Genomic DNA, 14,397 nt, shown 5'->3' with positions numbered 1-14,397 from the left:
AATAAAAAGAAAACAGATAGAATACTAAAAGATTAGAGAAGCAAACGTTAGTTGTTTCTTTTTTTAAGAAAGAGATCTGTTTTTAGCTGATTCTTGAAGAAGGCTTCTTGTTGTGCCTAACTGGATGGTGAAATTTTGATGAAACGTTGGGTTGGATGAAACCACCAGCAGTTCTGTCTTGGCAAGGTTGAGTTGAAGGTGATTGTTAGACAAGCAGAAATGTGAGCAGCTATCATCAGATCATCAGGATGGAATGAGAGGTAGAGTTGAGTGTCAACAGCATAGCAGTGAAATGAAAAGCCATGTTTCTGAATGACAGAACCTAGTTATGCCATGTAGACCGAGAAGAGAAGTGGTCCAAGAACTGAGCCCTGAGGCACACCAGTAGTTAGATGTTGTGACTTGGACACCTCACCTCTCAAAGATACTTTGGAGGACCTATCTGATAGGTGAGACTCAAATCACTGAAGTGTGGTTCCTGACATGCCCTTTGCCAATAAGTTTGATAGGAGGATCTGCTGGTTAACCATGTCAAAAGCAGTGGACAGATCAAGCAAGATAAGTATTGAAGATTTGGAATCCACTTTCGCCAGTCTTAGGGCTTCAACAACTTAGAGCAAGGCAGTCTCAGCTGAATATCAGACTGGTTGCTGTCGAGGATGTTGTTCTGTGTAAGAAAGGCAGAGACTCGGTTGTGTTTTTGCAAGTGTTTGTGCAATGAAAGGAAGAAGGTAAACCAGTCTGTATTTCTCTAAAAGAGATGGGTTAATGATTGTGTCATCCAATCGGCATCCCACCACCACCCCTTCTCCTCCTTTGAATCCCTTCTCTTGCATCCATACCATATCATCATGGGGGGTTGCTTACTCTGAGCTCAAGCCAAGCCTCGGGTTTCGAGCCTCCATCACGGACAGCAAGCCAAGTTTGTTTAACTATTACCTGGCAGGGCTGAATGAACAGGCAAACTCGTGAAATAATATATCTCTGTGTTCCTGTAGGAAACGTGCGACACACAGCACTGGGAAACGAAAGGGCAGCCAGAAAGATCTACGACCTCCTGACCTCTGGATCCATCATGAGGAGATGGAGCTGAAGAACATAGAGAAACCCTCGAGCTCCGCCCCCTCCGACCGCGAGTCGCCAATCCAGAGCTGCCAGGAGATGGCACCAGTCAGCAACAGCCAATCAGAGAGCCAGATGGGCAGCAAGAGCAGCCACTCAGGTAAGGCGTTCATTGTTTCGACCGCTAACGTGTGTGTGTGTGTGTGTATGTGTCAGCAGTTGAAGGTCATGTGGTTCTCTTCTTCAGGTGCAGACGGGGATGAGGCTTCCAGCAGCATTTCCACGTTAGAGCGATCGTTAGCTGCCCGCCGGGCCACGCGCACCAAGATGATGATTCCCTTGGACTCTCAGCCCAGCAACACACGTGAGCCACTGCATTCAAACATTTACCGCCTGTTTACAACTAAAATCATAACTACAGTGATAACTATAGATATTAATATAACTGTAATTACAATGAGAATAATAACCATAACTAGAAACAGAACAATAACAATAGGGAGAAATATACCGATAGCAAAAACAATACCTATAACTGTAACAATATCAAATAACTATAACTTCAATGATAATGATAATGATAACAACATAAAAAAAATCTTTCTGATAGTGATTCCAGTGATATTGCTCCTCTGTTATTATCATTATAAGTGTGTTGCAGACTGTGCTGTGAGATTAAAACATTGTCCTCATTCATGAGAGCAGAGAGACGGATCCCAACAATAGATATCACAGGCAGAAGATGCTTTTCTGACTCTGCAGAAGTCACAGTGTGATTCACATACGGAAGCAATTGAGGCAGAAATGGGATTTCCAGTAGTTATTCAGTCCTGTGTGTGACCCTTATTTCCTAATCCAGTTTACCCAGTTCAGCCCAAACTAGCAGACAGACTAGCATGTGCGTTCCTGAAGATTGTCTGAGTGTGAAAAGAGGAGAAGCGAGTGAATGTGAATATGAGCCGGATGTCTTATTGAAAGGGTTTTCGGTGTATATTCGTCATGGTCTTTGGTTCTTCATGTGACGTGACATGCTCCTCGCAGACGTTTTGCTCGGCTGCGTCTGATGTCCGCCGGGGTTTGAGCTGCGTCAGTCGTGTGTGTGTCTCCTCTCTGACCTCCTGTCATGATTCCTCACCCTGCCACATCCTACCATTTATTATGCACCTCCTTCCTGCTCCCAAACCACATGAAAGAAGCCTCATCTCCAACTCAGGGAACAGAAAGCACGGTTAATGATTGGGAAAAATGGCGATCGCTGGAAGGAAGTGGAGTTTTGAGAGGAAATAAGAGGGTGGTATACGAAAATCTCGAGTGAAAGAGTTCAGATAGAAGAAACTAATCACTGCATAATTAACATAGTGACTCTAACGAGACCTTCTGATGTGTCCGATGAAAAGAAACTATAGATGCTCTCCACACAAACCATGATCAGTTTCTTATTTTATTTGGATCTGGATGAACTCAAAGCAAAAGATCAGGTATTAACTGTAATGATAGCAATAACACTAACAATAGCTATAACTGTATACTATATATACTGTATAACTGTAAAAGTAATAATATCCCTGGTGATTAGCAGATAATCAAAGATTGATTTACAAACCTCACATGTAAATGTTGTGTTATTGTCGTGACTGTTAGCTGCTGTTATATTTGGATGCAGACAGTGTAGGCTGAACCTCTTTCACACACACACACACACACACAATGAGAGAGAGCTTGCAGTCAATCAGCAGTTGCTCGTCTGGTGCAGTTTAGTAGATATAAATCTAAACACTTCAGGCAATTTCTCGGTCTTGTCTCTCTCTCTGTGAGGTTTTCAATGTCAAGGTCAGCGCTCTTGTGCTGTTGTGGTTCTGCAGTAGTGGACTCTTACAGTGTTTTACTGCATCATCATTCTCTCTCATGTACTGTATCCTGATGTTGTTTGGTTCAGAGGTTGTTGAATGAGTCTGTGTGGATTCATCTCCTGCTCCTGATAGGATTCTGCTGTTTTGCGTCTGCTCCATGGATCGCTGTTATTGAGCAGTCTAAAACAGACTAATGGGTGTGCTTGAAAGGGTCTGAATTCTAAACACTTTTCCTCTTGTAGGTGTTTAAATATTTAAACATGATTAATGATCGAAACTAATTGCCCAAATAGATCGGCCTCGGTTAGCAGATTACCTTCTCCTGTGCTTCTGCAACTAATAATAATAATTATTATTATTCCTTAAATTTATATAGTGCTTTTCTAGGCACTCCTAGCGCTTTACATAGTCAGGGGGTATCTCCTCATCCACCACCAGTGTGCAGCATCCACCTGGATAGTGTGACGGCAGCCATAGTGCGCCAGAACGCTCCCACCACACACACACACACACACACACTCACTCAGCCCTGCTTAGCTTCAGTCTTGGGCTCCAGGATGATATGGCTGCCGAAAGGCTCCTAAAACAGACCTGGTTAATTTCTGATGTATGTGTTTGTTGTGAGATGTGGTGTGTTTCTGACACATGTGTGTGTGTGTGTGTGTTGTTTCTGTTTAATTCCAGCGGTGGTCAGTGCCATCCCAGTTCCCACGCTGGACAGCAGTCAGTATCCGGGCATCCTGCCGTCACCCACCTGTGGATTCACCACACACCCCAAATTCACCCTGCGGCCCATGCCCTTCTCCACACTGAGCGTCGACCGCAGTTACGCTGCCGGTAACTCACCTATCTATCTATCTATCTATCTATCTATCTATCTATCTATCCATCCATCCAATCTGTCAATTGTTTGTTTTATTGGTCATTATGTCCATCCGTCATTATTTATATAACCCTATCTATCGTTATATTGTTCATTACATATATCTATTGTTCATTGTATTGTTCACTTTATCTATCAATTGTTTGTTATATTGGTCATTATCTATATGTAGTTTGTTATATTTTCCGTTAAATCTCTCAGTTTTTCATTATATTGGTCGCTATATACAGGTGCTTCTCAATAAATTAAAATGTCGAGGAAAAGTTCATTTATTTCAGTAATTCAACTCAAATTGTGAAACTCATGTATTAAATAAATTCAGTGCACACAGACTGGAGTAGTTTAAGTCTTTGGTTCTTTTAATTGTGATGATTTTGGCTCACATTTTACAAAAACCCACCAATTCACGATCTCAACAAATTAGAATACTTCATAAGACCAATTAAAAAAATCATTTAGTGAATTGTTGGGTTTCTGGAAAGTATGTTCATGTAAAGTACATCTAATCAATACTTGGTAGGGACTTCTTTTGCTTTAATTTCTGTCTCAGTTTGGCGTGGCATGGAGGTGATCAGTTTGTGGCTCTGCTGAGGTGGTCTGGAAGCAGAGGTTTCTTTGACAGTGGTCTTCAGCTCATCTGCATTGTTTGGTCTCTTGTTTCTCATCTTCCTCTTGACAGTATCCCATAGATTCTCTCTAGGGTTCAGGTTTGGTGAGTTAGCTAACCAACTTTTGGTGCTTTTGGCAGTGTGGGCATGTGCCAAATCCTGCTGGAAAATGAAATCAGCTTCTTCAAAAAGCTGGTCAGCAGAAGGAAGCATGAAGTGCTACAAGATTTCTTGATTTCTTGGTAAACGGGTGCAGTGACTTTGGTTTTCAAAAAACACATTGGACCAACACCAGCAGATGACATTACACCCCAAATCATCACAGACTGTGGAAACTTAACACTGGACTTCAAGCAACTTGGGCTATGAGCTTCTCCACCCTTCCTCCAGACTCTAGGACCTTGGTTTCCAAATGAAATACAAAACTTGCTCTCATTTGACCACAACTTTGGACCACTGGGCAACAGTCCATTTCTTCTTCTCCTTAGCCTAAGTAAGACGCCTCTGACAGTGTCTGTGGTTCAGGAGTGGCTTAACAAGAGGAATACGACAACTGTGGCCAAATCTCTTGACACGTCTGTGTGTGGAGCTCTTGATGCCTTGACCCCAGCCTCAGTCCATTCCTTGTGAAGTTTCTTAAAATTCTTGAATCTATTTTGCTTGACAATTTTCATAAGGCTGTGGTTCTCTCGATTGGTTGTGCATCTTTTTCTTCCACACTTTTTCCTTCCACTCAACTTTCTCTTAACATAACTGGATACAGCACTCTGTGAACAGCCAGCTTATTGACAATTAATTGTTGTGACTTAAACTCCTTGTGAAGGGTGTCAATGATTGTCAGAGACCAATTTGAAGACTCAGGAAACCTATGCAGGTGTTTTGAGTTGATTAGCTGATTGGCATGTCACCATATTCTAATTTGTTGAGATCGTGAATTGGTGGGTTTTTGTTAAATGTGAACCAAAATCATCACAATTAAAAGAACCAAAGACTTAAACTACGTCAGCCTGTGTGAATTTAATTTATTTAATACACAAGTTTCACTATTTTAGATGAATTACTGAAATAAATTTACTTATCCTCTACATTCTTATATATTGAGAAGCACCTGTATTTATCTATTGTTTATTTATTGTTCAGTATATGTATTAACATTTGTTCTATTGTTTTTCTATCTATCTATCATTCATTATGTTGTTTGGTATATCTATCTATACAGGTGCTGGTCAAATAATTAGAATATCATCAAAAAGTTGATTTATTTCACTAATTCCGTTCAAAAAGTGAAACTTGTATATTATATTCATTCATTACACACAGACTGATACATTTCAAATGTTTATTTCTTTTAATTTTGATGATTATAACTGACAACTAAGGAAAATCCCAAATTCAGTATCTCAGAAAATTAGAATATTACTTAAGAGCAACACAAGGAAAGGTTTTTTACAAATCTTGGCCAACTGAAAAGTATGAACATGTAAAGTATGAGCATGTACAGCACTCAATACTTAGTTGTGTCTCTTTTGTCTGAATGACTGCAGCAATGCGGCGTGGCATGGAGTCGATCAGTCTGTGGCACTGCTCAGGTGTTATGAGAGACCAGGTGTCTCTAATAGTGGCCTTCTGCTCTTCTGCATTCTTGGGTCTGGCATATCACATCTTCCTCTTCACAATATCCCACAGATTCTCTCTGGGGTTAAGGTCAGGCGAGTTTGCTGCCCAATTAAGAACAGGGATACCATGGTACTTAAACCAGGTACTGGTAGCTTTGGCACTGTGTGCAGGTGCAGAGTCCTGCTGGAAAATGAAATCTGCTTCTCCTTAAAGTTGGTCAGCAGCAGGAAGCATGAAGTGCTCTAAAACATCCTGGTATACGGCTGCGTTGACCTTTGACCTCAGAAAACACAGTGGACCAACACCAGCAGATGACATGGCACCCCAAACCATCACTGACTGTGGAAACTTTACACTGGACTCAAGCAACGTGGATTGTGTGCCTCTCCTCTCTTCCTCCAGACTCTGGGACCCTGATTTCCAAAGGAAATGCTAAATTTACTTCCATCAGAGAACATAACTGTGGACCACTCAGCAGCAGTCCAGTCCTTTCTGAAGCGAGACGTTTCTGAGGCTGTCTGTTGTTCAAGAGTGTCTTGACACAAGGAATGTGAAGCTGAAACCCATGTCTTGCATACGTCTGTGTGTAGTGCTTCTTGAAGCACTGGCTCCAGCTGCGGTCCACTCTTTGTGAATCTCCCCCACATTTTTGATTGGGTTTTGTTTCCCAATCCTCTCCAGGGTGCAGTTATCTCTATTGCTTGTACACTTTTTTCTACCACATCTTTTCCTTCCCTTCTCCTCTCTATTAATGTGCTTGGACACAGAGCTCTGTGAACAGCCAGCCTCTTTTGCAATGACCTTTTGTGTCTTGCCCTTCTTGTGCAAGGTGTTAATGGTCGTCTTTTGGGTAACTGTCAGGTCAGCAGTCTTCCCCATGATTGTGTGTCCTACAGAACTAGACTGAGAGAACATTTAAAGGCTTTGCAGGTGTTTTGAGTTAATTAGCTGATTAGAGTGTGACACCAGGGTCTTCAATATTGAACCTTTTCACAATATTATAATTTTCTGAGATACTGAATTTGGGATTTTCATTCGTTTTTAGTTATAATTATCAAAAATAAAATAAATAACAATTTTAAATATATCCATCTGAGTGTGATTTATGAATATTATATACAAGTTTAACTTTTGGAATGGAATAAGTGAAATAAATCAACTTTTTGATGATATTCTTATTATATGACCAGCACCTGTATATCTATATAGCAAATATAATGTTGAAAAAAAAAAAATCATTAAAAAGACAGAAAGAAATGGTATTATCCTGTTAAAAATACTCCAAAAATCTTTTATTTATAACTTCAAAAACTCTTTTTTTAAAGTGTTGCAGTGTTTAAGAATAACCTCATGCTGTTTAGAGATGAGGCGGCCCTGAATGAAGCAGCTCCTCCTGTGTTCACACTGTTTCAGTCTCTGCTTTAAATGAGTTTGTTAGCAGCAGAAGAAATTGATTTGATTTGGTCCTTTGGCAACAGCTGCCGGTCTCTTTGCATCAATGAAATAAATGACGTTTTCAAAGCGTCTCCTAGTGAGCATGTAACAGGTATCTGCACACACTACAGCTCTGAGCTAGAGAAGTTCATGACTACTGATGCAAACTAAATACCGGCTGAATGCTGCGGTGACTGACTTCAGTTAATACACAATCATCATATATATGCATGATTACAGCTGGAAAAATTCTAACTTAGTTTTCAAATGACCAGGACACTCATACTTTTAATAGACTTTGGCAAACTCTCAGTATCAACATACCAACTGCATCTGAAATAATTACAGTGAAATGGAATGGAATGAGTCGCACCGAATTCAAATAAACCCAGATGCATTAAATGCATGAGAATATTTTGCGTAATAATAATGATAATGTGTTTAATTTAAAAAAAGATTCTGCTTTCTCCAATCATTGTGTGTTTGTGTGTTCTTCTCAACAATATCAGCAGAGGGCGCCGCTCCAATGGCCCCGCAGCAGCCGCAGCCGCTGATCCCCACGGCGCAGTCGGAGCCATCGGGGTTGGAGGAGATTCCCAGCCGCACCATTCCGACCGCTTGTGTGCGGCCCACGCATCCCCTGCGCAGCTTCACCAACCCACTCCTGCCTCCACCCATGGGCACCATCGAGCCCAAGGTCTACACGCCCATGACAGGTACAGCTCCATCAGTCATGGAAACATTCATATCACTGTCTGCTTTTATTCAGTAAACCACTGCACTCTTAAAAATAAAAAGATGAAAGAAAGATAGCAGAGCTGCCCAAACTAGCAGGCCCCTGATGACCTTTGATTTTGTCAAAAAAAAATTAAAATAAAAAAAAGTCTAAAACTGTCATTTAAAAAAATTAGATACAATTTTTTTTTACTTAACATTGAAATGTTACAAAACAATATAAGAGAATTTGATTTAACATATTTTTTAATTGTTATTTTAAAATAATGTAAAAAGAAATGTAATGTAAATGTAATTAAATGTGAATTTAATTTCAAATATTTGTAAAAAAAAAAAAAAAAAAAAGTAATGTAAAACAGTAAAATTTTAAAATAATTTACAAAAAATGTATTAAAATGTTTGTTTATATACCTCTTAATATAATATCATTGGATACAATAAAATATTGGCTTCTGGCCTTGTATTTTTGTCCCTCTGTATTAAACAATATTTTTTGTATATATTTTTCTCATTCACATTTTTGAACATAGACTTTATAGTGCACGATCCAAACTTACATTTTTTAAATTCATGAATGAAAACAATTTGTGACATGATATTGATGTACCATTTACATGGAAATACAATGTCTGATTTTAAAATGGGTTTTAAAGGATGAATTTTGAGACTTTAAGTTTTCAGTTGATATATAATTTCTGATAATTTCTAACATGTGGTTGAGAAAAAGCCAATGAAGAAGTCTTTTTTTAACAAAGGTCAGAACTCCTGTTATAATGTAGATTTTTGAGGGTGCACTCTTGTCATAAATTAATCTTTTACTTTTCCTACATAAATTTTAACATATATATTTTGGAGTCTTAGACCTTTCCAACGATATATTATTTGTCAAGATTAGATTAGATTGAATTGCAATATAGTGAAGTAAATGTAGACATCCCATATACAGGACGGGGTGACAGTTAAAGGGTTAAGAACAGTTCTTAAGAAAGTAACATTTTAATAATCAGAAGAATCTTTATGCATTTTAAAGAAAATTTTGTTCATCAGAAAGGTCCCAAAGGTTTTTTTGTTTTTTTTGTTAGTTTTTGTTACTGTAATGCCATAGAAGAACCATTTCTATAGGGTATCTATAGCACTTTATGCATTACAGATTGTGTCGAAGCAGGTTTACAGTGTTAAGCAGGAAAATAGTGTGTGGATAATGCAGGAGAACAAAAGTAAACAGTCAGTTTTCCAGTTAAAGTCACTTCATTTTTGATTCAGTGATGTCATCGTCCAGCTCTGTCCTCTTTATTGTCTGTGCAGTTTAGTGATAATACTGGCAGAAATGAAGTTTCCCCATCTACAGTAAGAGATGTACATGGAGATGTGGAATCAGAAGAGGGTCTCTGGTGGGTTGTGTTGTGCTGTCTGTAGCCGGAGGTGGAGGCGGTTGAGATGTAAAGCTGTATCTGCTGTGAGTCTGGAGTCGGAGGGTCTCTCAGTGGGAATCAGTGAACAAAGCGCTTGGTTTGTGTAAGTGTTTGTGTGTGTTGAGTTCCCATCGGTGGCTGTAATGTTCATCGATTGCAGACATCACAACAGTGTGGAAACTCTCTCAAACACTGACGCTCCAGGGCTTCTGCTTCCTCAGAGGAGATCTGACTCTTTCTGGATCTTCAGTCCTGTACTGCAGCGCTGCAGCAGATATTCAGAGACAGACGCAGCAGCGCATGTTTCCCCCGCAGTTAGGATTTAATTGGTTCTGCTCAAACCATTTCGTGTATGTGGGGCTCCAGACGCTTTTCCATTAAGTTTGAGAATGGAGTCTGAATGGACACTCTTTCCGCTCAGATGTTCGACAGGCATCCGATTATAAGATCCAGCAGTGAGAGCAGATCTAATGTTCCAGGATCCTAAGAAAATATACACGCAGAAATCCAGCAGAGTAACACAGTCTGTCTATCTATCTATCTATCTATCTATCTATCTATCTATCTATCTATCTATCTATCTATCTATCATTAATTAGTAGGTTCTATCCATCATTCGTTAGTTAGTTAGTAGATAAGTTCTATCTATCTGTCTGTCTGTTGTTAATTAGTTAGTTAGTTAGTTAGTTAGTATCTGTCTATCTATTTATCTATCTATCTATCATTAATTAGTAGGTTCTATCCATCATTCGTTAGTTAGTTAGTTAGTAGATATGTTCTATCTATCTGTCTGTCTGTCTGTCTGTTGTTAATTAGTTAGTTAGTTAGTTAGTATCTGTCTGTCTATCTATCTATCTATCTATCTATCTATCGTTAGTTAGTTTTATCTACCTATCTACCGTTAATTAATAAGTTAGTAGGTTAGTTTTATCTGTCTGTCTGTCTGTCTTTTTGACTTTAATTAGTTAGCAGGTTATATCTACCTATCATTCGTTAGTCAGTTAGTTAGTTAGTTAGTTAGTTAGTTAGTTAGTTAGTTAGTTAGTTAGTCAGTTAGTTAGTAGGTTAGTTATATATATCTTTCTGTCTGTCTATCTATCTATCTATCTATTGTTAGTTAATTAGTTAGTAGATTATTTCTGTCTGTCTGTTGTTAGCTAGTTAGTTAGTAGGTTAGTTATATCTATCTATCTATCTATCTATCTGTCTGTCTGCCTGTCTGTCTGTCTGTCTATCGTTAGTTAATTAGTATATCTATCTATCTATATATCAGTCATTAGTTAGTTAGTAGGTTAGTTATATCTATCTTTCTGTCTGTCTATCTATCATTAGTTAATTAGTTAGTAGATTAGTTCTATCTGTCTGTCTGTCTGTCTGTCTGTTTTTAGTTAGCTATTTAGGTAGTTAGTTATTTAGTAGGTTAGTTATATCTATCTTTCTGTCTGTCTATCTGTCTATGTATCTATCTATATGTTTGTCTGTCTGTCTGTCGTTAGTTAGTTAGTTAGTTAGTTAGTTAGTAGGTTAGTTATATCTATCTTTCTATCTGTCTATCCATCATTAGTTAATTAGTAAGTAGGTTCTATTTATCTACCTATAATCCGTTAGTTAGTTAGTTAGTAGGTTAGTTATATCTATCTTTCTTTCTGTCTGCCTATCTATCGTTAGTTCATTAGTAGATTCGTTTTCTATTGTCTATCGTTAATTAGTAGGTTCTATCTATCTATCATTTGTTAGTTAGTTAGTAGGTTAGTTCTATCTGTCTGTCGTTAGTTTGTTAGTCAAGTTATCTATCTCTCTATCTCTCTATCTATCTCTCTATCTCTCTATCTATCTCTCTCTCTATCTATCTATCATGCTGTTCTGACTGTCTGTGAGGTTCAGTCGTGTTTTCTTGGCTCTTTAATGTGTGTTTTTTCTTGTTGAGTCTCTCTGACTGCAGTCTCGGTGTTGTTCTGTCTCTCGTTTTATTCTCTGGCATGAAACACATGTGAATAAGGCTTGTTTGACAAATAAATCATTTGTTTGAACTTTGTATCGTATCTTATTCCCTCGAGTCGTGAGTTATGACTGATCAAGTAAGCACTCCCAGTTAGTTTGTTATCACAGCTTGTGTTGTACCACTAGTGCTTTGATTTACTTGTGTTAATTAATTGTCGTCAGGAGCCGAGAGTGTAAATCAGCAGCGGGTTGCATCGACTCTCACGATAAACACACATGAAATACAGCAGAATAAAAGCCATGGAGCCTCAGGAGACGGCCGAGCGTTTGAGGGCTGTCGGGTTTATGTTTACTGTCCGTGAGCTTCACAGACTAGCCTTTGTTCCTCTTGTTTCAGAGGAGTCCATCCATCTTTTAAAGAAGAATTTAAAGCCGTCTCCTTCCTGCCCGAGAGAGATGGATCAGTCCATCAGCCTGTACAGTGTATGTCAGTCATCCCAGAGTCTCTTTCAGCGTAAAGGCATCAGACAACCCAGAGAAGCTCTGACACCGGAGATCCTTCATGCATTTGAATTCTGACAATTTAGTTGATTTAAATGAATCATTTACGGCTTGTCAAATTTGTGTTCTGTCTTTGGTGAAGGTGATTCCTCTCAATTTTATCTAGCCTTTCTTTTCCCAGGATGAGGTGAAATACTGACCAGGTGTCTCTAAGAAACACTGTGAAATAAACACACAGAAACTGTCCGTTCTCTCGGAGCTGACGCCTGCGATGGCCACTTCACCACCAGTTAAATGGGTTTTTTAAAGCGCTGTCCATGATGTGAGGGATAATGCGGCAGACGCACCTGAAGCGCTTTAGACCATCCAGCCATTTCACACACCATAACACACACCATCCTCAACCGAGAGACGCAATTTGTCAGAAAATAAAGACAAAGAGGAGCAGAGAGAGAGAGAGGAGTGGTGACTAATGGAGAATCTCATGAAAACAGCTCACATTTCACCCCAAAACAAAAGAAAATATATTGTGCATGACAAAAATTGGGCTTATTTTAGAGCCAGCGTGTTTATTTCTCAACCTGAAATAATTTTCATGAAAATTAAGCACAAATAATTCCTGTTTAAGGAGCTTAAATTATTATTCTCATGTATGTTTCTCATTAGATTCTCATTATTGCAGTACAATGTTTTTTTTATTATTATTTATTTATTTATTCATTTATTTAAATCTGAATAAATCAAGGGCAAATCCAGAAATTCTACCATTATGTAAAAATACTTGCATCATTTAAAACGATGCATCATTATTTTCAAGACAATTAACTCTTAAATTCTCATTACTGTAGTGCAAACAAAAATAAATAACTTTACAAATAGACTTCATTTTCATCATGCAATGTAAACAGTCTTATTTCTTCTTGTTTTGAGTTGAATTGTGACCCTTAATATGGTTTTGAAGAAAATGAAGCTTATTTTAAGTCTTTTTATATACTGACGTTATTTTCATGATAATTAAGCTCAAATATTTCCACTGCTATTTGTGACTCTGTGTTTAAGGAGCTTCTCATTTATGTTTCTCATTAGATTCTCGTTGTTGTATAATACTTTACCATTTTGTAGTGCATTTACTGTAATGCAAAAAATAAAATAAAAGATTATGCACTGGCTTTAAAAAGAGTCATGCAAAATAAAACACAAATAATTATGGTTGCTGTATGAGTTTGAAAGTTTAAAGAGTTTAAGTTATTATTTGTTGTACATTGTTGTAGGACTTCATTTGGTTTATTTTTAATCAGCATTAATTACACACATCAGCAAATACTACTAATTTTTTATTAATACTTCACCCTTTGAATAATGCATCATCAATAAACTCTCAAATTCTCACTACTGTAATGCAAAGAAAAATAATGAAATCAGACTTAATTTTCGTCATGCAAACTGCAAAAACATGTTTCTTCTGGTTGGGGTTGAAATGTGACCCATCCGTGCTTCCGATGGTGTTTCTGAGAGTCCTCAGTGAACTGACCGATCTGTGTTTCAATCTAACACGCTGCACTCGTCGTGACCTCAATCCCGCTGAACGAGGATCTGTTTGGAGCAGAAGAAGGTCATGAATTGCGGTTGAAGATGTGTTCTCTAAAGCGTCTTCTAAGAGCTGGTTTGTCACGTCTCTTTGTGAGAGTCGAAGTTTGGCGTTTGGCTGTATCTGTGGCAGACGTTAATGAGCATTAATCATCTCTGGACAAGCGACAAGAAGAGAAATGACAGCGATAATATCACTTACCACTCCAGTTGCATCTCTCTAAAAGAGAGAAAACAGTGTCATCCCGCTGGACAAAACCAACCTAAAGTGGTTCATCAGGCCAGTTTTAGTGCACTAGTCCAGCAAACCCCTTTAAACTGCTCAGAATACTAGTATCATGGGTATTTGTATTCACTCTCTAATGGTGTGAAATTGAACGTTGAGTTGAAGAGTGATTAGCATGAGCGTGCACGAGCAGGAGAGTTTCAGTAGCAGCACGTACACGACCCATAAATTGCTTTACAGTTGACTGAAAATCCATATCAGAAAAACATTGAGCAGTTAGCATGGAGCGAATGCTAACAAGCCCCTCCGGCGCTCTGGATCTCTCGGAGCTGTTGCAAACATGAATGTCTTTTCTCATAATGTACTCGTAATGGAGATGTGTGATGTTCTCAGCTTAGCTTTTCTTCAGAGTAGTGAGACTGCTGTGTTTTTTGCACCTTACTGCATATTTAATGTAAGAGTGACTCTTTCTTATTCTTCCAGTTTTTAAACCTTATGTGTCCTTAGACAGATATATATATATTATTTTTATATTTTTGTA

General features: G+C 38.4%; 1 protein-coding gene across 3 annotated transcripts in view; it reads left to right on the top strand.

Annotated features, from left to right (window-relative positions):
• dcc (DCC netrin 1 receptor) overlaps positions 1-14,397 on the top strand; it is a 167,710-nt gene that overhangs the window by 146,672 nt on the left and 6,641 nt on the right. For 2 of the 3 annotated variants that reach the window (XM_052555810.1, XM_052555808.1), the window contains exons 24-27: positions 999-1,222; positions 1,310-1,426; positions 3,597-3,749; positions 7,964-8,170. In XM_052555810.1, the coding sequence (XP_052411770.1) occupies positions 999-1,222; positions 1,310-1,426; positions 3,597-3,749; positions 7,964-8,170 (701 nt within the window). The remainder of the gene's footprint in view (positions 1-998; positions 1,223-1,309; positions 1,427-3,596; positions 3,750-7,963; positions 8,171-14,397) is intronic. The other variant, XM_052555809.1, reaches the window with a different exon arrangement.

Source organism: Carassius gibelio, chromosome B5 (assembly GCF_023724105.1).
Source record: "Carassius gibelio isolate Cgi1373 ecotype wild population from Czech Republic chromosome B5, carGib1.2-hapl.c, whole genome shotgun sequence".
Lineage (NCBI taxonomy): Eukaryota > Metazoa > Chordata > Actinopteri > Cypriniformes > Cyprinidae > Carassius > Carassius gibelio.
The sequence above is the reverse complement of the archived record's forward strand: the minus strand, read 5'-3'. Positions and strand labels throughout refer to the sequence as shown.